Raw genomic sequence first — 27,805 nt, 5'->3', positions numbered from 1 at the left:
GAACCATTTGTAGCAATTTATTTCTGCTTTAAATTACAGTAACTAGAAAGCATGTTGTAGGAGTATGGCAGCAAAGAACCAAGTGTCTGGCAAGTTCTGGTTATGTGAGTACACCCACGCTCTTTGTGCAATAGTGACAGGAACATGGTGGCCTCTTGCACCAAGGAGATTGGGCTCTCTCTTTGCGGGACCCTACAGCAGTTCATTGAGTCCCTTTGCCAACACAGACTGTAATCCTATAATCTAAGACAGAACTGCTGAGAATGACATGCTGTCACTGAAGAACTAACACTTCATTACCTGCCCTGTATGCACTAATGGAATGGTGTTTCAGGTATTCAGAAGTAGTTTTCACTTCAGTTGTGATAAGGTATGATTCCTGTTTCCTCTGCAAAGAGTATGGAGAATGAGAACTTAAAAGATAAAAGCTTTTGAGAAAAAATTCTCATTTTCCACCTTCTACATACTACCTACACTGGGTAGCTGTGAAATACCAGTGAGAACACTGAGGCAGTTTAAATACGCTGTGCACACACGTATCTGCCCATCAAATGTGAAGTGTAACATCAACATCAATACCTGCACAATTGGATGAACAGTGATTTTGTGAGCATCTTGCTGTGCAGGCTCCTGCACCAAGTTAGAGGCAACGAAGCTGAACCCTCTAAAAAGATGATGAGCGTTGGCACTTGGAGGAACACCTGGGGAATCTAGGAGAAGGAAAAAAATGGCCTCATGAGCTGCACAAAAGATCAACAAGTAATAGCACAGCATCTGCAACAGACAAAATCACCCTTGACAGTAAAAAGCACATCCTGCTAAACTGGAAGACACATATGAATATAAACCACCTTCATATCAAGGCTTCGGTGTGCCTTCTCCATCCCTTTCCTCTGGATCTGAACAGTGCAGGATTATTATTTGCAAGGAACTCTCCTCTTGGATAAAGATTTTTTTTTTCATTGTGCATGCTCATTCTTAGGCAAAGGACTGTCTATGCAAGAAGTCTGCAAAGACAGAAGGCACAGGACAGAGATGTTGGGAGAAAGACAGGGCATCCCTTAGGCTAGGCAGATGTTCTCCAGAGAGTGGAAAAAAGCTGCAAGATGCTGTGTCTGTCCTTCACAGCAGACCTTGACTACAGAAATTACAAAGGCTAAACGGCTTTCTGTGTAATGTGGTATGTTGTGTGGGCAAGGAGAATGCAGAGAACCTGTAGCATGTGTAAAAGTATGATGTGCCAGCAGTGGTGGTTTGCAGCCTCACAAGGATCTTTCTGCAGCAGCTGGGAGCTGGGACCAATTCCAGGGAGGATGCTGATTGATTTGTCTTCAGTTGAACAAAAGGCTAGAAGTGTTTTAACAAACCTTCATAGAGATTTTTGCCCCACTCCTACCCCTGATATGGCAAATCCAGAGGAAAAGCTGGAGGTAAAAGAGCCCTGAATTATTCTGCCTTTGGAATGAAATAACTAGAGAGCAGTTCCTGGTACCTATGCCTGCCACTGCTCAGTGAGAGAAACAGCCTGCCAAATCGAGAAGGGTTGCGCTTCACTTCCAATTCTGTAAAGCTTTAAACAGATCTGTTTCCTCAGTATGTTTGTTCCAGGTATTTTCATAAGCAAGTAAGTGTCACATTGCAAATCATTTGTGGGTAGCCAGGTAGCTGGCTGGGTATCACAGAACCTATAGTATTCAAATTCGCTCACCTTGTATTTGTTCTTTGTTTTTGTCCCTTCTCCTGCCCTTCACATTTCTCACAGTGCAACATGAAATTTACCATGGCAAGATTATCAAGTTAAACTTCCTTTAGAAAGCTATCTCCTTGTGTGTGTAAACGCCCAGTTTCACTAGAGGAAAGAAAATACATCCCGCTGGAACTTATATCGGACTCACCTACCTACACCATCAACACCACCCATTAGTGTGAAGGGCAATGGTGTGGAAGACTGAGTACTGCTTGTGGTCCTGGAAGTATTTGAGAATGTATTTCCTTCTGGGGACATTTCCTGTATGAATCTACTGGTCATCTGAACAGAGTATCTGAAGCCAGAATATGGTAAATACAAACTATCAGCTCAGAAATAAACAGAACTGAGACTGCAGCTAATTCTATATCTCATTACAAAGCTGCCTCAGCTTTGACAGGAGCCAGAAGTAAACACAGCAAGTCAGACCTCACTGCAAAGTACATGGAGAAACTTGTCTTTTGGTAAAATGTCACAGGCTATTTGTTTATCTGAGTGTATTGATGGGCACCCTCCTTGCAAATACATGAATGAATCACAACTGACCTCTTGCGTCACTGGGTACTTTTTACAACGGCATATATACAACAGTGAATTTCCAACAGGGATTAATTAAGAGGAAAGAATGCTTGTTTTAAAAAAGGAATGACAATAATTAAAATCTGAACACTCCTGAACTTCAGAAAAGCTGGGATCTAGCTATAAATGTAAGTGCTATGTCATCTCTGTTTAAAAATAACTGTTCCTTCATAATTCACTGCCAATTTCTTTATCAAACACTGTGGAAGAACTACTGGTTATTTGGTCTTCAATATTAAATATTCATCACCACCAAACAATATGCCCATCATATGAATTAAATGTGAAAACACCTGTGTTACATGCAAAATTATGTTTAATTAATTTTAACTGATAGCTATGAAACCTAAATAATTTTCCCAATCTTGATCATCATAGAATCATAGAATGGTTTGTGTCGGAAGCGATCTTAAAGATAACATAAATCCAACCCCCTACATGGGCAGGGACACCTCCCAGTAGATCAGGTTGCTCAGGGCCCCATCCAACCTGGTCTTGAACACTTCCAAGGACAAGGCTTCCACAACTTCGCTGGGTAAACTGTTCCACTGTCTTACTGCCCTCACATACATAAGTGATTCTGGATATATCCAGAATAATTTCATATATCTGAATTAGACCCACTTGCAAACACCAATCTTGTATAATGGTTATCTTTCTCCCTGGGGAAGTCATAATGCCTTACTCCAGTAGACCATCTAACTTCACAGAGTTTTCAAAGGCTTAATAAATCTGAAGTAATTTACTTCAGTATGGGGCTAGCAAACTATTATTCTATTTGTAGATAAGGAAATGTAAATACTTCAGGTGCAATTTTACATACTTTTTTCAGCAGTAAAGCCAGCCTACGGCATCCCTGATGGTTACAGCATGCTGCCCCATTACTTGCAACAGTATGAACATTTGTCGACTGAAATCTAAGATAGATCACCAGAATGATCTTGGTTTGATCCTCATTCAAATCACTATTTATAACCTGGATTGCTTCAGTCTCCTGCTCCCTGTGATTACCTGAATTAGCACAAATAAGGTGTTGTTCCACAGTGATGGACTTTGGAAACAAGCGGCCAGAAAAAGCAACTCCAGCTCCCACAAATCCCTGAGAAAAAGTGATGTGATACTATTCCCATAGAGATTAATTGTCCATGTCAGAAACCACATCTTTTTCCCACTAGGACTTGAGGTTAGGAATCCACACAAAGTTGTTACAACCTCCAGGCTGAATAAAATTTCTGAGATACAGCAGATTACTGGACTGGCAAGATACCTGATCCAACACTTTGACATAAACCTACTTCCAGGCAGAAGAATTCATTCATAAAGACAGAGTGCAAAATGATTGTATGTATCTGTGACCTTTCCTTGGCAATATCTTTCTGACAACTTCATTAAAACACAATGGCTATACTAACATGAAACAGGAATTGTTACAGAGGTTTCTGTCTGGATACATTCTCAGTAACAATGTAAGTTTGTTTGAGGCCCAAGTCATGACAAAAACCCCCACAAAATAAAAAAGGTTCCTGTTTGATTCCACTGGCAATATGAGCCAGTATTAAATACTCTTGTGATGCTCTCCCTTTCTGGTTGACCCAATCAGTCATCAGTAAGGGGCAAAATATGCTGCCAGTCTGCAAGAGCTTTTCTATCACTCCAAAAGTGTAAATGGATTCACACCTCCAATTACACCTATTATGAAATGTCAGGGTTTGATTCTCAGGCTCCTTTCCGTAACAGCACAAAGTAGAATTGAGACAGGCTATCTCTCCACCTCAGCCACCACCCCAAGACAAACCTTCCAAATCAGTGTCTTGCATGAGATATCAAATTGAATTAGGCAACAGGAGTACCATGTAGTGTAAAATATTATTCCCTGCATCAGCACATGCATGAAATACATGTTTTCATGCCAGTACAACCATGAAGTGTGAACTTCCAAAGCAATCCAAACTCTCAGTGCTTCTCTGAGACTTTCCAGGGCAGAACCAGCCTGCACTTCTCTCAAGATCTGACTGACTTGTAGTCTCCAATATTTCAGAGAAATAAGTTGCTCTGAAATGTGAATTAAAGCTAAAATCAAAGGTGTGAAATATCTGGTTAGCCAGAAACAATTTGTTTTCATGCAGTGGAATAGGAATGCCAGTACAGATGACTAACTTGAGACAAGTGGATGTTCCAGTTGGACCCAAATAACCATAGTGCATATTTTTATAGCTTGTGAAAGTCAGCACATCCTTGCAAAAAAACTAGGAACCAAGACTGATAAAAGATTTTGAGTAGATAACACTATTTAATACCCCACGAAAGGAGGTTTGAGCCAGGCTTTGAATAGAGGTTTGGACTAGATTTAAGAAAAAGGCTGAAGGTCATTATGAGCCTGAACAAAAAATACAGGCAATCTCAGCTCTGGTTCATGTGCTATCGTGCATTCTCACTCCAAGGATTTTCTGCATACTATGGCCCAAATTTCCTGTTGGCATAACTTCACTGGTCTGAAAACTTGATGATTCTTCATTACTGTTAACCAGCAATTAAGTTTCAACAGTCCATAGTCTATGGGATTCCATAATTAAAGAAAGCAGCTATGAAATAGATAATTTGCATAGATGCAAAGTTAATTGAAGCTGAAGTAATTTAAAGTAGTTAAATTCAGCTAATGTAAGCAATTATAAGAGTAAAAAACTTGCAAATCAATAGTTATTTTTTCTATTTAAAGTGTGAAATCTGCCCTTCCTGAAGACAAATTAATATCAACTTGGTGAAATGCTTATAAGCTTATTTTCTTGGAAATGCAAAACAGTCTTTGCTTCCTACTGGATATTGCACAACCCAGTAATACCACAAGTGATCAGACTTTTAGATGTCATTGGAATGAAGAGGGGAAGGAAGAATGAATTTACTCACGGAAAAGATGCATTACACATGTGCCACCTTACTAACCTGTGGGGGTCCGAGATGTGAACTCTGGATCAAAGTGAAAGGTGTCTTCTGGCCGTCCCACTGCAGGTTTGAAAGGTGGCTTGATCTCTTTCCTGTATAGTTTCTGCAAGAAGAACAGATCGCAATCAGCAACAATCTGTGCATCTTCAGCATGTGCAGACAGGCTCCCTGCTTGGCTTAGGGTGTCCTCTCAGCTCTGTGCCATCCTTGCAAGACTGAGCAAAAAGGATGACGTACCTGTAGTTCTGCCTCCTGCTTGACCGGTCAGCTTGAAACCTGTGCCCTGGATGGTCCCTGCACTTTTTAGTGCTGGAATCCAGAATGTACACACAGATGTTTCTGGTAAAAATGTAGCCCATATACTGGCACAATATTCCAGCTGAGGCATCTGGAAATGCACTGGTCTTCAGGGCAGGACTGGACTGTGCAATGGCAACATCAGGAAACTGCACAAGGGTGAGTTCAGCAGTGCAGCAGTGGCAATGAGCACAAAGAACTGCCAGAAAGCTGTAGCTGGTTTAGCATTTATTTTTTGTCAAGAACTAGCAAGATGTTTGACACTCTGCCAGACTGAGCCGAGCAACAGGCCTGCCTGCCTGGTGCTCACAACCTAAGCAAGAGACTTATGCTTTTGGCATATCTGGTAAAAAGGGAAAGGGCTCACAGCTGAGCATTAGATGAAATTCCTATCAAAAGATGTTAGGAAGGAACTGTGGATGTGTGGGGGATTATGTTGAAGGTCTAAATCTGGCTTGAGTGGAGGAGCAAAACCAAGGAAAACATAAGGAAGAGGGAAAAGTATATAACAAGGAAGCACTGGTAGATGTGTGAGTTTGTGCTGGCAAGTGAGGGATCACATAAGTAACAGTCACCATAAATGCATGCTGATACACTGCCTTTATTACAAGGGATTTAGTTGCCTCTATACTCATGCTTAGAGGTCTTTAATGAATTGCTTCACTGTGCTACTTTGCAAGCATTCATATACATGCATGTGCACACTCTCTAGGAGATGAACAAACTGAGCTGTAGCATGTGTCAATCTGATCCAAAGCCTATAGAGATTAACGGAAATAGTTCTACTGATTTCAGAGGCCTTTGCATCATCTCTGCTTGAAATGGCCACATTGTGCTGATTGTGGCATGGGGAACAGAGATCCAGTTTGACTCCCTGCCTCACGTTTCAGTCCTAGACTGCATTCCCTTTCTAGCAATGCTTTTGTTCTCAGTTTTCAAAGGGCTGAATTGCCACAGACAGAAGCAATAATTAACATGTCTGAATAGAAACACAACATTTAATCCAAACTTTCAAGTCATTATAGGAGCTGGAGAGCTCAATTCTGTGACTGTAATAGGTATTTTTGGGTTAGCTTTTAAAACAACTTCAAAATATTTTTCAAAATATTTCATGGAGATTAATTGGTGCTTGTCAAGCTCTTTGCATGCAGGAAGATTCTTTTTAACTGTGGATTTTGTGGCAAATTAACTTCTGTAATATAGAACATGTAGTCAAACCTAAGATACATACACATTAATATAATTCAAACTTGATTTTGCATAGATAAAGATTCTCAAGGCAGGACATTCTGTAGCATAGTATTAGTATCAGCATAAAGAATATGTTTGTGGTTGAATTATGATTCCTTGGAAAAGTGGAATGGTGAGGCTGGAAATGACTCTGCAATAATTAATGGCCATTTCACCATGAAAAGTTCCTGACAGCCTAAAACTACTCCATATCTTCTGAGAGAAAAAGAGATGAATAACTGCTGTGAGCCACAATGGAAAGCCAGTCTTCCAAATAATTAAAAGCCAATGGCAATCCTAAACAGGAAGTGTCACTCATCGACTGAAAAGTATCAGCCAAGTAATTAACCTTCTTCTGCATAGAATATGCCTGCATTGAACTTGAAAACAGAACTCAGCACCTACTGAAGATTTTTCTGTTGCTAGGATTTCACCTTGAGAAAGCTATTTGCTTCCAGCTTCCCTTTATTTGTCTTAATCCACAACTGCAGTCCTTCTACCGCAGAAAGCAATTTGGTCATATGCACATGCTTCCTCCTTCAGTTAAACGCACCCCTCATCCTGTGAGGTCCAAAAACTGGAAGATGTTTTAGAGTCATACATCAGTCTGCAACTGCTCTCTCTTTTGATTATTGTAACCATATTCTCCCATGCCTCTTAATTCCTCAACCCATCTGTAGTTTCTTAAATGCTGTTGGAGCTACATTTGTATTTTGAATCCCTAACCCACATCCTCCAATACTAGGAACGGATTTAAGATTCATCATGAGTCATACCACCTAAAGATGTGTGATCACAAATCCGCTTGCTGGGAGGGGATGGAAACAAAGAAGCTGCTTGTGTGAGTGAAAGGTACCTCCTCTGAGTGCCAACTGGGTGACTCCCTTTTCCATTTCCTTTTACACTTGTGATAAAAACTATTTTTGGCATTTTTGACTAGACAACTAGGAATAGCAAAAGGTGAACTGCCTAAAACATTTTTTCCCCCAAGCTCTTCAATGAGGTAGCTAAATGCAATCTTTGAGGAGAAGGAACAAGCAGAGTAGTGTCATCTGTGGTCTTTCCCATCCCACACTGGCTCCAGCTTTCTGAGTGAGCCACTACAACCAAAGCCAATTTACTGAAGGAAACTAAACCACAAGGCAGCCCAGCACAGCCAAACATGAAGGTTTGCTGCAGGCAGAGCGCTTCTTCCTTTAAAAACCCGCATCCTGTAGAATGCAAAACACAATGTGACACAAACTCATCTAAGAAAACTGAGAATCACAGACTTTTTTTTAGACATACAGAGAACAAATCTCTTCAAGGATTTGTGAACCTTCTGGATAGTCCAAGAATATTTCTAATTTTAGGTGAAATGTATTAACTTATTCTCTCTTACTGGGGTCCAAAAATTATTTGGGGCTGATGCACTCTTGATCTCTTTCAACAGAAACCAACCAGAGTGGCAAATGACACAGCAAGTTAAGCTTCAAATATCATCCTTGACCACCTCTTTTAGGCTGTCATGTAACTTCTGCTAAAGTTTAAAGACTTATCTACATCCCCAGTTATGGCAATCCTGGCTCTGGATGCAGAAGTCAGTGGGAGTTTCACCACTTGTTTTCATAGGAACAGGGTCCTAGTTGTCCCAGTTTAAATCCCATTTTTCAAAACATAATTATTAATTGGGGATGTCTTATTAGACATTCAAAAGAGAATGGCTATGTTAGTGCTAATGGTAGCATTTGAATTTCAGGTTGGATGCTTAAGATCATTATATATGTGCTATTTTGCATGGGTATAAGAAGCCAAAGATTTTTTTGTTTCCTTCCATATTGTTTCCACATCCATAAAAGGGAAATGTATTCTTTAGCCCTTAATGTTTTATTGAGAATGTAATTTCTCTTTCCCACTAAAGAATAACACTCCCACATCCCACCTTCATCTTTTTAAACTGCCCACAGCATTGAATTATCACAGAAAAATGTGACTGGCAAGTATCAGGAATCACTGTGCATCATGTACAGCTTTTGGATCCAGAGGCTGTGCAGGCATAGTGCATCATCCACAGAATGAGGGGGTTTAACTCCCAAGTGTGAAAGTACTGAGACAGATATTCACACCTGGATACACATCCATGCTTCTGTCTACTTATCAAAGCCTCGCATCCTTGTGAGACTTTGACAGACAGTGCCTTCAGATTAGTAAGTACCTATGACTTAACCAGAACACAGTTCTATAGCAGCTAGACAACCTAGGAGCTTCTATCAACTTCCTTTCTGATTTGGGACAAAACAATATATATATATATTTTTTTAATAACTAGTTTTCCCTTAGGTCCCAATGACCTTTTCTTAATGTATTTTTTTAGATACCTGGTTTGAGATTCATCTGAACACCTCCTCAGCTGAGACTTAAATAATACACCAGGGAAACTATTAACAAAATGCTTTGACATGCATCTGTCTCTTGTTTTTTTATAAGCAGTTAATTTTTCATCACATTTAAAAAATGCACTCCTAAAAAACCCTGAGATGTAAATGCCCTGTACATGTGCCTGGCAAATATCAAGAAACAGAAAATAGTTTAATTTAATTAAAAACTATTTAGTAGCTTCCTCAGCTGAGTTTCTTTGATGAAGAATTGAATTATTGCTTAGACACCTTCTAGAAATAGAAAGATGCTACCCTTCACAGTGTTGCACTGGTAGTGTGAGAATAAACTCCCTTGATACATATACCTGTCATGGAAAATCCAATAAGCAGATGAAAGGATGAACTACCTCCTAAAATGCTTGTCCTCTCCTAGATTAATGGCTTAATGTTATTGCCTGCAAATGATAAAAAAGCTAGCAGAATTCAGACCTTGGGATCAATTTTTGCTGTTGCCAAAATCTGCAATTAAATAATTCACATTTTCAGTTTAGTTTGATCTCTGATTAATATTGAAGGAAACAGAAGGAAATCCACCTTCTTCCCACTCCTTCCCTCAGCTGTGTTTGACAGTTCATTTTCTAGCATGTTATGAGCGCTAGTTCCAATTTGGTCTCACCTAAACAAAAACTACTGCTTATAGCCTGCTTCTCTGACTGCAGTCTGCAAAAAGGGATTTCAGTTTTTATTTTTAATGAAAAGCTAGAAATTCTTTATGTGTGACCTGGAAAGGAGAAACAGTAATAAAAAAATCAGGAACCAGACTGTGCTTTGTCAGAGCCAATGGCTGAAATTATCTGAGGTCAACTCCGTTTGTCTTAGGGAGAAAAGATGGTGTAAGGGTAGTAAGCAGCTAAAATTCAGAAGAAGCTCAACATCCCATCTCCTTTCTGTGAATCCCATCCTTGATCATGAAAGATAGTCCATTCATTTAACAAAAGACCTATTGAATTTGTGTCACAGTGCCTACTAAATGCCTTAGAGCAGTAAGACTGCTATTTGCAGAAACCTTCATATATTTTTCACCCTGGGAAGTGAGTTTGGGGTTTTGTTACTGGGTGACAATACCTGTAAAGATGAGACTCATACAGAGATAAGCTCATACCACAGTTTAAGTTTGGGCATAAAAAATTCTGTGTCAGATTGTCCACAGTTCATTTAGCGCTACTTATACACCAAAAGTTAAACTTAGGGTGGTTCAAGATTTGTACTGATGAATGGCACCCTGGAACATAGGGATGGTGTAAAGCAGCTGTGGGAAAGGACAGGAGGAGGACAGTCATTCTTAGTCACACTCATGTTTTCCAGAATTTCACCTACTGCAGTGGCCATCTTCTATCAGAATGACTGAGCATCTCCAGCATCATTACAGGGGGCTTTTTCACACTGCGTATGTTGTTTCCACTGTATTTGCTGTCTCCATCTGAACCAGACACTGTCTGGTTCTGTCTGAAGGCAGTGAAAGATGGAAAACAAGTAGGAAATGTGTACTTCAACAGGTAAACACTTCAGTGATAGAGACAATAAAGAAGCCTCAGTCCAACCCCAAGGGAGCAGCTCTGACTGTACTCTGTTGAGAAGATCTGATTTATACATTCTTGTCTGCGCTTCTAGTGCCTTCATCACCGTGGTATCTAGACTTGACCCACAACTTGAAAGGAAGCAGATTACACTCATTTCTGCTTTGAATCTCTTTTAAACAGAGATGAAGCAACTTGGCTATTTGTTCTTGGTTATCACATCACTCTTGTAGGAAAAATCTTGCTTAAAAAACCCCTCTTTTGCACTGGGTTTCTAAAAGACACTAACCCATTCTAACTCTTTGTGATAAGGGGGCTCTTGATGGAGGATCACTTTGCTATAGCTGCTGAAAGTTTCTATGGTGTCAGTTGCAGCAGTCCTGTCTGTCATAGCTGTTAAGGTAGTTCAGAAGCTCCCCAAGAGAGCTCACTCCTTGCTCTCTGAAGTCTTTATATTACCAAGGTATAAAAGAAAACAACGTTCATGTTCTGCCTCTACAATATTGCTGGCTGACTGCCTGCAAATCAATGTGAGAGATTCTATATATGTGATGGAAGAACAAAATGAGGGCATCAGGGACTCTTTCTCCTGTACCAGTACAGAGACCAGCACTAAATATCTTTGCCTGATTAATTTCTGTTTACTGACCCTGCTCTATTTCTGTCCATGGTGAACATGTTAACAATTGATTGGATGACCATTGTAAGGCAAAGTCCTGGCTTCAGCTCAGGGCCAGGCTGGTTCACACCTGCTCTGAAATACGTGCAATACTGGTGCTGTAACTGGATAAGCCTCCCAAGATCTCCATGAGTGACAGTAAAATTAGGATTAAATGACCAAATATATTACAAAGATGATAGCTGATCTGTGTAGTAATGATCCATCTGTCTCCCAGAAAGTGCAATAAGCACTAATTATATTGGATTAAAATGTCTTTCCAGCTACATTTTACAGCAAAGTTAGAGAGCTAGATAAGACATCAAAGGGCAATTAAATCCACCTTCTCCTCTAGCTCTGAGTCATGTTCAAGCACATCTAGCCTCTTCAGGGTAGATATTTCCCTAACCTGTCCATAAGAACTTTTTCAAATTATAGAGAACTTTACAATTTCTTTAGGACTGGCATGCAATTGTCACCTAAAGAACTGAGCTTGAAACAATCACCAATCATCATGAGAGAAGATGGTTTCACATCACATCACATGAGCAAAGAGTCTCACAGTCCAGAACTGACTTTGCTGAAAGCCTTTCCAAGATGCAGATCCTCATTTCTCTGTGATGAGTTTCTGAGCTGCCCCACTAGGAAACACAGAAGGAGTAACCCTCTCACTGCTCCAGTGCTCCTTATGTTAAGGTGTATGCATCTAACCTTCTTTTTTTTCTTTATTGCACAGCTGAGGACTTTGGAGATATCAGGGGAATACAGAAATTATAATAATAACAGTAACAACAACAACAACAATAATAAAGAACCCAGTGCTTCAGGATTATCTATTTTTTCTTTTCTTTCAATCATAGAATTAGAGAATCATAGAATAGCTCATGTTGGGACCTTTAAGATCATCTAATTCCAGCTCCCCTGTATGGGCAGGGACACCTTCCACTAGACCATGTTTTCATAAATGCCAAGTCATTATACAGAATCTCATGATTAGTAAGAAGCAGAAGAGGAAAGAAAATATAGACTTCAGAACATATGGAATAAAGTCAGCAGGGTCATACAGGAATATCTGAAACTCCACTTCCATTGATCATCTCTTCACATGTTTATGAGTCATGCCAACTCTTTAAATGCATTTAAATTAGATTAATGAGTTTTTCCAAAATAAATTACTCTGTGGGCCTTTCAAACTGTGCTTTCACAGAGGAATTAGCTTCACTGTAAATACCTTGACAGCAGCTTGAGAACGGCTCTGTCACACACATTCATGCTGTTTTACTAGAAATTATAGCAAGAACAGCATCAATGTGACCTGTTACCTAATATTAAGGAGTGAATGTAGATCAAATATTAAAGAGACAAAACCAATACCATAACATAAATCAAACACAAATTAAACTAGAAAATTCTAGAGGATGTGGCAAATAGGAGCTCTGATGCCCTGGCAGATGTCCAGATAAAGAATAAACAGTGTTTGCCTGCAGGTTTGTCTAAAATTAAGTCAATTTGAAAAAATATGATGCTGAAAATGTGAGCAGATTTAACATGTTGCAAGTCTAAATTGAATACTTAGCTAATCTCTACCACCAGCCTTATGAACTGTAGCTGATAGCGATAAAATAAATCCTTGTTTACCATTCTGTGAGTCATGTCTGACATGTCTTATTTGAACCCTGTTACATTTGATCAAATGTTTGCTGTTCCAATTTTGACTGCTGAGCTTAAATTAATGACTCACCTCAATAAAACATCAACCACTTGTAAGAGGAGTTGTTGCTTCCTGTTCTGGCTGGTTGACTTGTATACTCAGTGATATAAAATCACTCTTCTGAAAACCCATCCATCTTGTGCTTTTCTGTAGCCCCCATGGCAATACAGTGAAAGGGCCAGATCCTGTCCTATGGTCACTTAGGCCAAAAGTGACAAAAGGGGGTTAACAAAGCTCTCCTGTTGGAAGATTTATGATTCCCCCAGCATAAAGAGAACAAGCTGTTGTACAGCCTGCTGTACCAGCTCTGTAGGTACCCAGGCAGTCCCAGTAGCACCACACTGTATTTGGGAAAAGGGTGCATCTGGAGGTCTGGGAGTTCTTTGGAGCTACTGCTGACGAACATATCAGAGCAGATCTGGGGCTGTTCTGAATAATTCCAAGAAAAAGATTCCTGGATATCCCTGATTTAGGAAAGAACAAAATCAGCTTTTAGTTCAGCTTGCCTGACCCAGTGATATAGGACAAGTATTTCAATATGGAACATAAAAGTAGCAAGATGGAAGGAACTAGAGCACCAGACCACTTCCCACTGGAGTTTCTCTTTCAAGCCCAGACCTTTGGCTCTATTTTCTTTTGCAATTGAAATACAGAAATTCTTTCAATTAAAGCTGCTCTTTTTCACTCCAGTCCAGGTCCCTCAATCAATGAATCATGTTTATTAGAGCTAAATGTGGAAACTATCCTACAGAACACTGCAGATAGCCTTAGGTACTACCATGGTGATCCAGGCTATCAGACAAAACAGAGACAAGCAGTTAGAAAAAAACTCGCCATGCTGAAAGCAGCTTTCTATTTCTTTTATTTGTGGCTATGTGAACAAATGCATTTGTAGAAACACAGAATCACAGAATCACTTAGGCTGGAAAAGACCCTTAAGATCATCAAGTCCAACCATAAACCTAACACCACCAGATACGTAGGCAAGAGACACAGGCACCCACTTCAAAGGCTCTAGCTCCTGGATTCTCTGTATCAGAGTTTACTTCATTTTTTTTCTAAGCATGGCGGTTTGTCTTAAAAAATCTAGCTAAGACAAATAGATAAATCAATAAATAAAATGCTGCTTCACTTACATTCCAGTCTATAGTAACAAAGAAAGGGTGCCGTTTAATTTCTTCCACTCCATCAAATCCAGCACCTGAGAACGAAAAAATCAAATTGAAGACAGCTTAGAAAAGTGCTGCATGACATCTCTTCTCCAACTTCTTCCCCATGCCCTCTTTCTTCTGACAAAGTCAGAATCACCATCTAAATATTTCTTCTAGTCAAGACACCCTGAGCAGTGCAACTGCTGTAACTGCATAAACTACCATAAATATAGACAAGGGCACTTCATTAATGAAATCTTATGACTGAGAGTTTTCAGCATTTCTCTACTTGAGGTTGGTGCCAAGGCTGAATAGCTGCTCTCTTAAGGCTTCAGATGAGATGTGGGATTTCAGCTGCAGCAGAGTTCACACACTAGCAAGGCCAGGAGAGGCCCCAAGATGTCCTGATGCTATGGCCAGCCTACTGCTTCTCCCTGACACCAGCGGCAGCTCTTCCACTCACACTGACTTTCAAATCCTGTCTAATTACCCATTCTCCACAGACAGGGAAAGCTGCACTACAAATAAGCTCAGACTCAAAATACCAAGAGGCTCCAAACGATTTGAGGTAAGCCAGGGTTTTACATTCCCCCTTTTCAAACATAGTCTTCGAATTTGCATAAGTACCAAAATCATTACTCTCAGTGGTATGTCTCCTTCAGTGTTGAATTTCTGTTATGTTACTCTATAGGAAATTTAGGGAAACTCTTCTGAGATCTGGAAATGAATAAAATTCTTTCCTTACTTTTGCCTTATGTCTTCTCTGAAGATAGTCTTTTTTATTACTTTAGTTCAATTTATATTTGTTTCAGTGCTATTGCAAAGCCCAACAGGTGCTCAGTAATAATTAAACAACTGTCAGATATGATTTAGCATGCCATTTTTTGAGTTGATTTGACTATTTTAATAGCACTTTTCATTTTTCAGTAAAATAAATAACATCTGGAAGCAAAGGCTTTGCACTGCATTTTTTGAATCAGTTCCTGAAAGGTACCAAGCACTTCTTTACAAGGACATTGAGAATCCTTGATTCCCAAAAGAACTTAGGATGCATAAGCACCTTGCAAAAGGCACTCTACCTCAGAGGACTCAGCATTTTACATGCAGTATTTGTACCTTCTGAAGATCAACATTACAAGCAGCTTTAGACGGGTCTTGTCAATTCAAGCTTTTGTAAAATGTGACATCTGCTCTCCTTGTGTACAAGACTGTTTGCTGTTTGCCAAAATGTGCTGATCAGGAACAGCTTTCTGCAGCCTGCTAAACATTCACTGATGAATGGGTACAAAATGCAAACACTTTGTGAACATAACATGCAGGATTCTCTGTCATGCCTGCTGGACAATAACTCAAGAGGAATGTTCTGCTGATTACTTCCCCATCCTGGTAGACTTAAAGTATAGACAAATCTAAGTGATGCACATGAAGATAAACAATCCTAACACCCCATACAAAATTAAGTGCTCCGAAGTGATCATCTCCCCTCAGGAGAGAGGTTTTTGGGTTGTGATGGACATTTTTAGTGAAACATAACATGAAATCAAATCTTAGCAAAAGAAAAGAGGACAAAAGCGAGAGCGTCATTACATGGCTGCTGTATAAGTCTGTTGTACACCTACAACTCAAGCATGGAATGTAGCTGAAACCCTCACCTATAAAAGGGCTTATTTATTAAAGGTAGAAAAAAAATCAAAGAATAGGCAAAAGATGTGCGACGTAGAAATCCTTGGAAAAGATTCTGTGGATGCAAAATACTTATATGGATTCAGGGAGAGACCTGAAAAGTACATTGAATTTAAAACTGTTGAAGATTACTTAATCAACAAACCACAAGAGGTTCAGGAAATCCCTTGCTTGAGCTTCAAGCAGATGTAGACTGGCAGAGAATTTGGGTGAAGTATGACATATGTTCACCCCATTTTTACTCTTCCCTTGACAGTTGCTTATGGCCCCTGAGCACTGAACAAGAAAATACTTACACTTAGATAGCAATAAGACTTGCACTGTCTTCCTCAGCATGTGTTTTCAATGCACAGTCTAAAGTCTACACTAGATACATTTGGCAGATTCATTCTCATTTTAGCAATGCCAACAGTAACAGGAAACCAACACAGTTACTTTGAAGAAAATTACACAAAGCAACTGCTTGAAAGAGTCCAGCACAGAGCCACAAAAATGATTAAGGAAGTGGAACATCTCCCTTATGAGGCAAGGCTGAGGGAGCTGGGTCTCTTTAGCTTGGAGGAGACTGATGGGTGACCCTCAGTTTAATGTTTATAAATATATAAAGGGCGAGTGTCAGGAGGATGGAGATAGGCCCTTCTCAGTGATGACCAATGATAGGACCAGGGGCAATGGGTGCAAGCTGGAGCACAGGAGGTTCCACATAAATATGAGGAAATCCTTTTTCACTGTGAGGGTGACAGAGCACTGGAACAGGCTGCCCAGAGAGGTTGTGGAGTCTCCTCTGGAAACATTCAAAACCTGCCTGGACATGTTCCTGTGTGACCTACTTTACGGGATCCTGCTCTGGAAGGGGGGTTGGACTAGATGATCTCTAGAGGTCCCTTCCAACCCTTAACATTCTGAGATTCTGTGAACTCTTCAGAGAATAAGTATCTGAAAAATGCCTTGTGTTCAGTGGTAGTGCCTGGAAACTTCATAATGTGTATTAGTTGCTCTTTACTACAAAAGGATTAAACTGAAGTGTCAAATTGATTTTGAAGGACAGGGATAAATGCTACAAACATTGTAAGCTACTGGTAGCATTCCGTAGACTCAGGGTGCCTGTTGTTGCATTAAATCTTCTGTTTCCCTTTTCTCTCTGTTGTAGGCTTATAGATACATCACTGTGTGATGGGAATGACCTGCCTTTTTCAGATGATCCATTTAAAAGCCAGACTTTTTGCTACTGTTGTTTTTTCCACAATACCACAGAAATCAGGGCCAAGGAAAAATTCCACCCATAACTACTTCTATCAGTGGAGGACTGCAGTGTGCAGTAAGGAATGCAGCATGCAGCAGACAGGCATTTGTTTGATAAAACAGCATTTCCCACTTGGGGCTACCTCAGACTAGCAGAGAGAATACCATCTCTGGTTAGTTTAATGTATTTAAGAGATTTAGGACAGTAATAATCTGACTTTGCAATGAGTGAAGAACTTCCAATTCCCAGCAGCTGATTTTACACCATGGAGAAGGTCCAGCACTTCCTGCAGTTTTTATTCCCTGATCTTCCCTGCCATGAGACCTGCTGGTGCAGCCCATGGCCACCTCTCAGGCCATCATGGGCTGTGGCTAAAGGCAGCAATGTGTGGCCTGGTCCTCTTCTCAACTGGGGACAGCCTTGGGAGCCTTGAGGGACAACCTTGAGCCTGCTGCAGAAGTCCATGGAAGTGGTTAGACACCAGTGTTTATGGTGCAGTCTCTGGATTTGACCAGCACATTTCAGCCATTCATCTACAACTACAAATTTTGTAGTGGTACTGGGAAGAGATGTGATTTCACAGCAAAAAGAGAAGCACAGGAGTAACCGGAAAGTTGTGTTTCATGGGCAGACCTTTCTTGGCATACAGATGGGTATTTATCAGACTGCTGAAGTGCAGCACACTATGGAACACTGTATGACTGTAAACCTTTCACCTTCCTTTAAGTTTCTGGTTGTTTTTTTAACTTCACTTTAGCTTCAATTTAGTAATCAAACTGAGCTATAAAGAATAATCAGAACAATCAAACCTACTGCCTATAAATATCTTTACATGCCATCCAGTCCCATAGGGGTTCAAGATGATAACTAATGCTTTCAGATCAAATTGCCAATTTAAACACATTATAGAGTGCAAGGATTTATATAAAAGCAGTCTCATGTTAATAAGAAAGAACTTGATTATCTAAGATTGTTTTATGCCTGTAATAAAAGTGTCTGTGGGCAGTAACAGTAGATTTTTTTATTTGTAATTGTTTTTGATTATTGAATCATTATGGACAATGTGAATCTTGAAATACATTAAGGGGAAAAAGGGAGACCTATAAAATGTGTAAATTGTGTAATTGGATATTCAAAATGAGCAAAAATAGTTTTCAGACTTTTACCTTCACATAATAAAATGTTAGTGTCTCCGTAGCTTCAGAATTATTTTTTTTTCTAAATGCATTTCTAAGTCTTCCATGAAAGATGCACAGTCTCTCTGACAAAGGTGAAACTTACAAAACTTCATCATCTTATAAAATTGAAAAAAAAAAAAGTTTTCTAAGTGCCCAAGCAGAATGTATCTTCTCTGAGAACATGGGATGAAGGAAATAATAACTATTTCTTTGGCTTTTACTCTGAATCCACTAGTGCATGCTTTTCATCATACAGTTTCCTTTCCAAGATGCTTACTCCTTGTTTGCCCGGATAGTTCAGTTAGTATCTGTTAAGAATGTAAAATTATGCTTGTCCATAATCTGCAACTTGTTGTACTTAATCAGAGCAATACTACCAAAGCAGATCTATGGAGACTATTTGTAAAGCGGAGTATATAGACTCGGGAAATAAGAGTTCCTGTAACAAGGGATACAAATTATGAAAGACTTTCCATCCCTTAAAAAATTGTTTTAAAGCATTAATAAGGGCACAAGACTTAAAAATAGAACTAGGTAAACCAGATTACTAAATTCCTTCTCTACCTTGTCTGAGTACCTCCGAACAACCCTAATATTTTTCCATTAATAATACAAAGCTTTAAACGAAATTTTGTATTAAGATTTCAATCTTCAATCTTTACTTCTGTTTTTCAAGATACCAAAATCAAATGGCAAAAGAGCAAGACAGAAGTCAGAATAAAACGGTTTTTGAAGCTCAGTGCCTTTCATCTTGACGATGCTATAAAAACTTTGGAACTAAATACAAACACTTTCCAGATTTGCAAACTTCTGAAACAATGGCTGAAAACAAGTGTTTGATCCATAATATGGTCAATTTATTTTAGCACGATTCATTAATTTACCAAAGATTTTAAAACACAATATGTGAGCCTACTTTTCTTTTAACTTCAGACTATTATTCCTTTCCCATAAAAAGCTAAAATCCACAAAATTGAAGCAGGCCCTTCACCTACTGACTTCTGTTCACTATTTAGGTCAACCATTTAAGTTTTTTTGTGTTTTTTTTTTATTATCAACAAGTCTGTTTTCACCATCTTTTGTGCTGATTCTCAATCTGTTAAAATAGAGCCTTCAGAAGCTTTCCACCTCTCTCCCTGAAATGCTAAGATCTATTTCTTTCTTACTGTGTTAGATTTTATTCCTTGAATGTTTGTGTTATAAATAATCTCTTCCTTTCTCCTAGCCTTCCCAGTATTTCAATAAACCTCAGGCTTAAAACGCTGACCCTTAGCAGTTCCCCATTATTAAAAGAAGGATGATAGGAGGGCTAGAACTGTCATGGCTAAAACTGAGCAACTTTGCTTATTTTAAGTGAGTAGCTTTTTATTTAAGGATCTGTATCCAGAAACTCCCACTGACTCCACTGGAGCCCTGTTTTGGATGGATAGCAGCTTGTGGGAAGCCACAAAATGAGCAGAACAGAAAAAAACCAAGAAACAGCGACAGGGAGGAAAGAGAAGAAAACGGCTGGGGGGGGGGGGGGCGGGGAAGGGGGGTGTGCAGGGAGGAGCTGGGAAAAGTTTGTATTTTTCTGAATATAGATTGAACCTAGAAATCCCAAAACACTATTTTTCTCTAATGTTAAGCAAATTGCTTGAGGGTAGCTGAAATCTGCTGAGAAAATGTGTTTTTCCACTCTCATCTCTACAGCATAGCAGACTACAGAAGCTACTATTTACCATTTAGGTCAAGAGGCCTAAATGGGAGGGCATTTTTTCTGCAGGCCATATGGATGCCCCCCTGGGAGGAGAGGGGCCACAGAAATGTGCTGAGGGACTGGCTCCCTATCCCTGCCCAGCCCTGCAGGAGGTCAGGTTGTCATAGAATCATAGAACAGTTCTGGTTGGAAGGGGTCCTTAAAGCTCTTCTGGACCCACCTCCCCTGCAATGAGCAGGGACATCTGCAACTAGATGAGGTTGCTTGGAGCCCTGCCCAAGCTCTTCAGTCCTGTTGTTCTCCAGGCTGAGCAACACCAACTCTCAGCCTGTCTTCATATAAGAGGTGCTCCAGCCCTCTGGTCATCTTCATGGCCCTCCTCTGGACTAGCTACAAGAGCTCCATGTCCTTCCTGTGTTGGAGAACCCAGAATTGGACACAGCACTCCAGGTGGGGTCTCACAAGAGTGGAGCAGAGGGGGAGAATCACCTCCCTTGACCTGCTGGCCATGCTTCTTTTGACGTAGCCCAGGATATGGTTGGCTTTCTGGACTGCAAGCACACACTGCTGGCTCATGTCCAGCTTTTCACCCACCAGTGCCTCCTGGTCCCTGTGTGGGGCAAGGTGTCTCAGCCCTCGGCTCCTGCTCTCCCCAGCCCTGACAGTGACAGCCCGCTCCTTACTGTCCTTCTCTGCAGGAGTCAGGCTTTCTTGGAAAACCGCTGAGCCACTGTGTCTGACCTCTGCATGAGGAGGGAGCTCCAGCTGGGTTGCTGCAGCAGGGCAGAATGTGTCCATTCACCTAAAATGTGACAGTCTGATGGTGCTCAAGTATAAAGCAGGGGTCTGGAGTAGCTCACATGCTGCCTCACCTGAAGCAAGGGACAGGGCTACCAGAGCATGATTAGATCAAGCAGAAGCTCAAGGGCACGGAGCAGAGCATCCACCTTCCACACGTGTGTGCACACCCAGGGTGTGCCGATTACAAACTGCAGGACCCACTGCCCAGCAGATGGTGATGGAAGTGGCTGTCAAGCATCGCATGCTGTGCCACCTGTCTGGCTGCTAATGCTGTGGCTGCTGCACAAAGGACCAACAGTGCTGTGCAGCAGACCTTCTGCAGCATCACCTCCAGCATTTGAGAAGTGAATGTGGGTACTGCAGGAAGAAAGGGAGAAACCTGTCCTGCACCTCTTTTGCTCTTTTCAGATCTCAGAATGAATAATTTCCTAATTTAGCTTTTTGCTGCTAACTTTGTATCTCCAATCTGACATAACCTTACAAGTGTAAGCAGTTGCAAGAGAGAACAGCGAATTGCCTTTCTCAGCTCTCAATATTTAACCAGTCAATGCCATTCTGACAACAGAAGTCCAGAGGTTTGGTTTGCCCCTTTCCTTGAGAACCGAATTCTTCCCTTGTTCACCCAAAATGCAGAATATAAAAAACAAAACCAAACAGCTGAATACAGTAAAAAACCTCTACATTTTTTGACAAAACTACATAATATTTTAAAATTAAAAATAATACAGGGCCATTATCTTAATATAATTCAGATTATATGACTGTTCTTATTTGTCCACATAAAAACTGAAGACTAAATTTGGAATGAAAATCATGCACTTAGCATAGTCCATGACCTTGCCAAATACAATGAATTTCCTAACAAAACTCCCAAACAAATGTACAGATGGCATAAGATACATGCTCTGATACATCCTTCTAGTTTATCACAGTTTAAATAGGATTAATAACAAAGGTTGAAAACACATCAGTAAGAAAGTAGATAATACGTTTAGAGTAATGAAGAAGAAAGCTTATTGTAAAAACATTCTCAGTGAACAGAACAAGACAGCATCAAAATGTATTTGAGAATAAGAGAGACAAATTCTACTCCCTTTTGCTTCCCATAAATTTGCAGCTAAATTATACAGAATTAATAAGATAGTCTTTCTCAGTTCCCTATATCATCAAACGCAGCAGTTATCTTAAATCCTTCATTAATATTGGTGGTTTACTCTCTGTCTTCACTGAAAAAATAAAATACAGTGTAATATAATGTTTTAGATTCCAATGGTTCGTCTGTGCTCTTTGCAAATTTCTTCAGTAGCTCAAGGATTACCACAGTCAGGGAAGGAATGCAAAATGCCACATAATGAAGAGGGCAACTCTCAGGGAAGATGAACCAGGAGAAATGAACTGACAAGGCAGAGTGCACATGAGAAATGTCCCCATCAAATGCGTGCATGTACCTAATCTGTTGGAGGGGTTCCTTTTGAAGAGGGCTCTCAGCAGGCTCTGGGCTTCTATGCTCAAGAACTGTGGCATTCCCAGCTTGGCTCTGAAAGAACACAACACTTGAAAAGAAAATAGATTTTTTAAATTTTTTTCTCCATCCCACTGTGGTTTAAAAAGTGGGATTGTAATAGTCAGCATGGGCAAACATACATTTGGTGACCAAAAGCATAATGCAATACAGAATGAGGACCTGATACTGTTTTGTTGAATTTAAAGAAGGTTAAACTACTGGCTTTGCTAGAAGTACAGTAGATCTATTGAATCTCATAACACCTTTTGCAACTTAAATAGGTAATTTTTCTACAGATTTTTTTTTCACTTTTTTAGCTTGCTTGGATAAATTTGGGAATCAAGAGGAATCTAAACAAACAAACAAAACTTCATGAAAATGATTATACTAAAGCACGACTGATTAAAGAGAATAAAACTTTTCCTTTAGTGATTCACTGCTACAGAGAAAAACCATAATACTTAACAAAGATAACCTTCAAATACTTAGGTCTGCACTTAGCAGTAAACGAATGGGAAAATAATGAAGGAAAAGTTTTGAAACTTGGCAACAACAAAACATATGCTATCCTGCAGAAATCTGACTGTTCCCACTTTAGGGTGAAAAATGACATTGTCTACTACAGAAAGTAAGAGACATTTCTTTTATAAGACCTTCTCAGTAATTCTGTTCCTACTATGCAGAGACATACAGACATCAGCTGTGTGTGCCTGACAAAATTCATGCCTCACATAGCTTCAAAAAATGCATTATGCACATTTCATAATCTCTACCTTTCGTATACTTAGGACCTATAGGCTGCCTGGAGGATACAGCTAATTCACAGAGGAAGAAAAGCAGCTTTGGTACTCACTTAAGGATAAGTGCCATTGTCTCCTTTCTGTCTTTTCCCTGGAAGGGTAATGATCCCGTCAGCATCTCAAACTGTGGAGTAACAACAAAACAGTAAATCAAATGAGCATTGACATGGTCTGCATAGCTGATAGACTCCACATGCATCTTCTATTTTCAGCACAACTGAAAATGTGGTGAAAATAAGCTGTCCAATGAAAAATTCAGAAACAAATGACACAGCAAGTCTGGATTATACAGAACATGAAGGACCAACATGATGGTTTCACTCAAGAGCATTGTTACAAACTGTTTACACTGATACTTGGGGTCAAGTTTTGGTTTGTTTGGAAAGAAGTGTCACATATCCTGTGTCCTCCAGCATCTGGTTTATGGCCAGTGCTGCAGATGAGGTATTTGGCTGGGGGGACCCTTAGTTTGAATGGGTATGGCTGCTCTCTGGTGTTTGGCCTGGACTCTGCTCCAAGAAAAATGGGTTCAACTTACCACTCTCTATCTTTTTAGCTTGAGTTGAACCATGTTTTCGATTGTATATTTGCATCACTTAGAAACAACACTGCTATACTTTGAAGGAGAAACATGTACAAATTCCACCTTCTTAAGACATGAGTGTGCTTTTCTGTCTCTCATTTTGTTCCCCTGGCTGTATTCAATAATAATTGTTGCAAGTGTCATATTTAAGTCAAATCTTAAAGCAAAGCTCAGCAATCATTATCAATTATTTGTCTAACTGACACATGAAACATCAATCAGCTATGGTCCTTTGAAACAGATTAGGGCTTTCAGTAAATTTTGACAGGAATTTCCCATTTATAACAGAAAAAAAAAAAAAAAGAGAAAAAAAAGAAAAAAACCACAAGACCCAGCCAAAGAAACTCGCCTAATATGGATTCAGTACCAGGTCTTTCATGCAGTTCTTGTCACAGTCTTTCCTGGGGGCATGAGGGGCAGCTGGTTCCTCTGACTAAGGGATGATGAAGGTTATGCATCACCAAACACTAAGTCACCAAGATTGTCATTCAGCTGGGGCACAAATTATTACAATGTGCACCGAGGGTAAGGAGAACTGTTACTTGCTTATGTCTGTGACTCAGGCATTGGAGCCCTTCTGCTACAATAAGTACCTACTAATTAATATTCATTGCTATAATTTAATACCTGTTAAGGCAGGAGAGACTCTGCAACCTGTGTGTAGTTTTTGTACCTTATCACACTAGTAGCTTCATTACTCTCAGGAAGCACATTTGTGCAAAAAAAAGATCTTTTCATCACCTAAAGGCCAGGTTGGATGAGGTTTTGTGCAACCTGGTCTAGTGGTAGGGTTTCCTGCTCATGGCAGGGTGTTTGGAACTTGATGATCTTTAAGGTCCCTTCCAACCTTAATGATTCTATGATTGTATGATTCTATCCAAACCTGTGCCAGACTGCCCCACAGCCTGACTCTTTCTTTTTCCCAGGTTAAATATAGCCAAAGCATAAGGAAAATATAAGAAAACAATAATTGCCTACAGCTCATTTATTTTGACAGAAATGGGTTGACACAGCTGAGGCAGATGATACAGATATAAGCAACTGCTTGGTTCCCAGTGGCTATCTGGGAAGATGATGACTGCAGCTCCCACCCATCATGATATCACAGAAAGATCTGCAAATGCACCACGGGTGCAAAGGGCCAAGCAACCTGATGTCAAGAAAGTTAGATGCAGTATCCAAGAGAGAAGAAAGGAAGGAAAAAATAAATTTAAATTGCAAGAGGAAACGGGAAATTACCATCCTGAAGGCTGCAGGGTATATTTACTGTGCAGCTCTAACGGCTAGCACTTTGTTACCACATATCTCCAGTTACACAGATATAATGTTGAAGTTAATTCAGATTCAGAAGAAATGCACTTAACATTAATATTTAAAGTGAAAGGCAGCTACACGAGTTAAATGTAGCAGAGCTTTTTACTTCAATGAGTTCAACTAAGCAGCAGCTGGAAGAAAGCACTGGTTTCTCAATTGCCATCCTGATGAAATCTGCTGAAGGCTAAAAACACAATAATGAGACTGAAAAAAAAAATATAGAAATAATCTCATCAGGTAAAGCTACTGCTTTACTGCACAACAACCTGTTTCACTACTTATCTAAAAAAAACCCCTGCTACACCTAAACATGCAAACAGAAGCGAGCACTTCCAGCTAACACCCTTGCACATAAATGCAGAGTTGTATTGGTCACAGCAGGTTAAAAAGGAGCTGAGTCTAGGTGTGAATAAACTCTGTGGTATCTTTAGCTATTAAGGGAGACCCTATAGGTTTGCTGGGACATACAGTTTTCATGTCCCCCCCTTCCCCATCAGCACTCACTTCTTGCCTCTGAATGATTGGCTTCCTGGGTATTCAGGAGGGACACACTGTGTTAGCCAGTACTTCAGAAGGCTGTGCCTCCCTCCAGCTTTAACTTCCCTTCTCTACCATGTGCAGCAAGAAAGGCAAATATTTCCTGCTACAGTTCAGCTGCCTATTAAGAGAACCGCAGAATTAAAGCTTGATGGGAAGGGGCCTCTGAAGTCACCTAGTCCAGCCCTTGCTTAGGTCTTGACATACTCTGCAGTGCTTCCTTTCTCTAGTTTTCCGGGCAATCTCTAATTCCAGTAGGTAAAACACCAGTACTGGAGACCTCAGAAGATACATGTGTGGTACGACCTTGGGAAAGAGGACCACACTTCATGAGGGAATGGATTCAAGCAGTGACCCCGGTAGGTCATTCAAAAAGATAATGAATGAGAAAAAATCCACAGCCTGAGGTAACTGCCAGATGACTCTTCATAGCAGATGGAAGGAGAGCAGATTATGCAAATTATTTCATTCCAAGTCTGCTAAAGTATTGTGAGCCTAGGATAAAATTCAGGGTTACAAAGAAACGTGGTAACACTCCATTTTGGAGAGCAGAGAGACCCTCAGAACAGCTGGGTTCCTCTCTCAAAACTTCCAGTCATTTTCCAGGGAGCTGGTCAGACACTCAGTATTTTTCATTATTAGCCAGGAGTGAAGCATAATGAATTAGTGTTTGCAAAGTGTTTGAATACCTTCTCATAGCAGCTAGCATAAACATTCAAAATAGTGTTAATGAAGACCATCTCTTGCATTGGGAATAAAACAAGTGTTATGATGGGATTTTGTAAAAGGAGATTGCATTGCTTTAATGTCTTGTATTGATTTTTCCAGTGCCATTGTATAGTGACTACAAAATTACCAAAGAGCTGACTACTTTGTCTGGATACCAAAAGGATATTTTCTTCTCTTACAAAAATTTCTCTACTTACACATTCACTACATTGCTGACAAGTATATACACACTTCTTTTTATCTGGGAATGCCTACTGAGTCATCACATCCCTCCTTCTCTAATTATATTCCCATCTCTGCTGTCAAAGGTGCACAGTGCTGTTTTTTCCTGAACTGACAGTTATAATTTCCATGAGGTCTGTGGCCTCATAAATCAGCTGGTATGATGAACTACCAAACCACTGTGTTGTGAGGCCTTGTGCATGTTATATCGTGCAGACAAGTTTATCTGGGCTTCAGAGATGGCAGTGTGGGCATTAAAGTTCTGGCAGTGCAGCTGAAAAGGTATTAGTCATATACACGACTTCTAAATGGTTTAAGTCAATTCCTTGTTCATGCAGATCTCTTGATGCCAAGCTTTTGTAAAATATGTCCTATCCAAATTCTCCAGTGCAATGGGTAAGATGCAGGAAGACAGAAAACAAAATCTGTCCAGTAATGATAAACCACGCAAATTCACCAGCACAAAATTTTAATTAGGTCCCAGCAGTCATCATCATACACTAAATAAGAAGCAGGTACTGTCCTCTGGAATGCTTGGAAAAGGTGTATTTCAAGCTTTGTATAACTATACCCGTTGACACATACAAAGCTACCATAAAACATTTAAAACAAACTGAGCAGCAAACGAACAGCACAGATAACAGTTTAGTTCTGTGGCCTGTGTCAGCGACTTAGCTGGTGATAAATGAAGTTTTACTGTTGTTGACAGTAAAACTACCACTGAATAATAATTAATAAAATAATTAATAAATCAAGACCTGACTTCAGTCTTTTTCAGATAAGTTTGTTTTGGTATTAATAATCACAATGTGACACATTCGAGACTGCTTTCAAGGATGATTCAACTTGATTCTAGCCTGTGCCCTGGTCAGTGCAGACTGGTAAGGAGGTGATAGCACAACCCAGTTCTTCATACTGCAGCATTAATCCCTTCTCACAGAACAGACAAGAGATTGCTTGGTTGCTCTCCTGATGGCTGGATTACAGGTAATTTTATCACTATCTGCCTAATATGTTTCCGCTTTTGATAAACATTTTAGGTATGAAAATTACACTACTGCATTCACCCTCTATGCATATTGCACCAAGTGGTGTATTTTATTTGTATATTGCACATCACACTGCTAATTACTTTGAGAGAAATACTAATAAATAATTAAACCATTTCATGCTCTTCAGTTTCTCAGACTGGGAGAAAAGCATCTTCCCTAAGAGAACATGCAAGAGACAGACGAAGAAAAACAAGAAGAAATGAGCAGAGCAAA

General features: G+C 39.9%; 1 protein-coding gene across 3 annotated transcripts in view; it reads right to left on the bottom strand.

Annotated features, from left to right (window-relative positions):
• Nucleotides 1-27,805, bottom strand: part of RPS6KA2 (ribosomal protein S6 kinase A2) — a 263,758-nt gene that overhangs the window by 31,219 nt on the left and 204,734 nt on the right. For all 3 annotated transcript variants that reach the window (XM_051614751.1, XM_051614750.1, XM_051614752.1), the window contains 5 exons: nucleotides 23,209-23,279; nucleotides 22,300-22,388; nucleotides 14,233-14,297; nucleotides 5,267-5,369; nucleotides 580-710 (listed from right to left, as the gene is read on the bottom strand). In XM_051614751.1, the coding sequence (XP_051470711.1) occupies nucleotides 580-710; nucleotides 5,267-5,369; nucleotides 14,233-14,297; nucleotides 22,300-22,388; nucleotides 23,209-23,279 (459 nt within the window). The remainder of the gene's footprint in view (nucleotides 1-579; nucleotides 711-5,266; nucleotides 5,370-14,232; nucleotides 14,298-22,299; nucleotides 22,389-23,208; nucleotides 23,280-27,805) is intronic.

Source organism: Apus apus, chromosome 3 (assembly GCF_020740795.1).
Source record: "Apus apus isolate bApuApu2 chromosome 3, bApuApu2.pri.cur, whole genome shotgun sequence".
Lineage (NCBI taxonomy): Eukaryota > Metazoa > Chordata > Aves > Apodiformes > Apodidae > Apus > Apus apus.
Note: the sequence above shows the minus strand (reverse complement) of the source record. Positions and strands in the feature narration are given on the sequence as shown.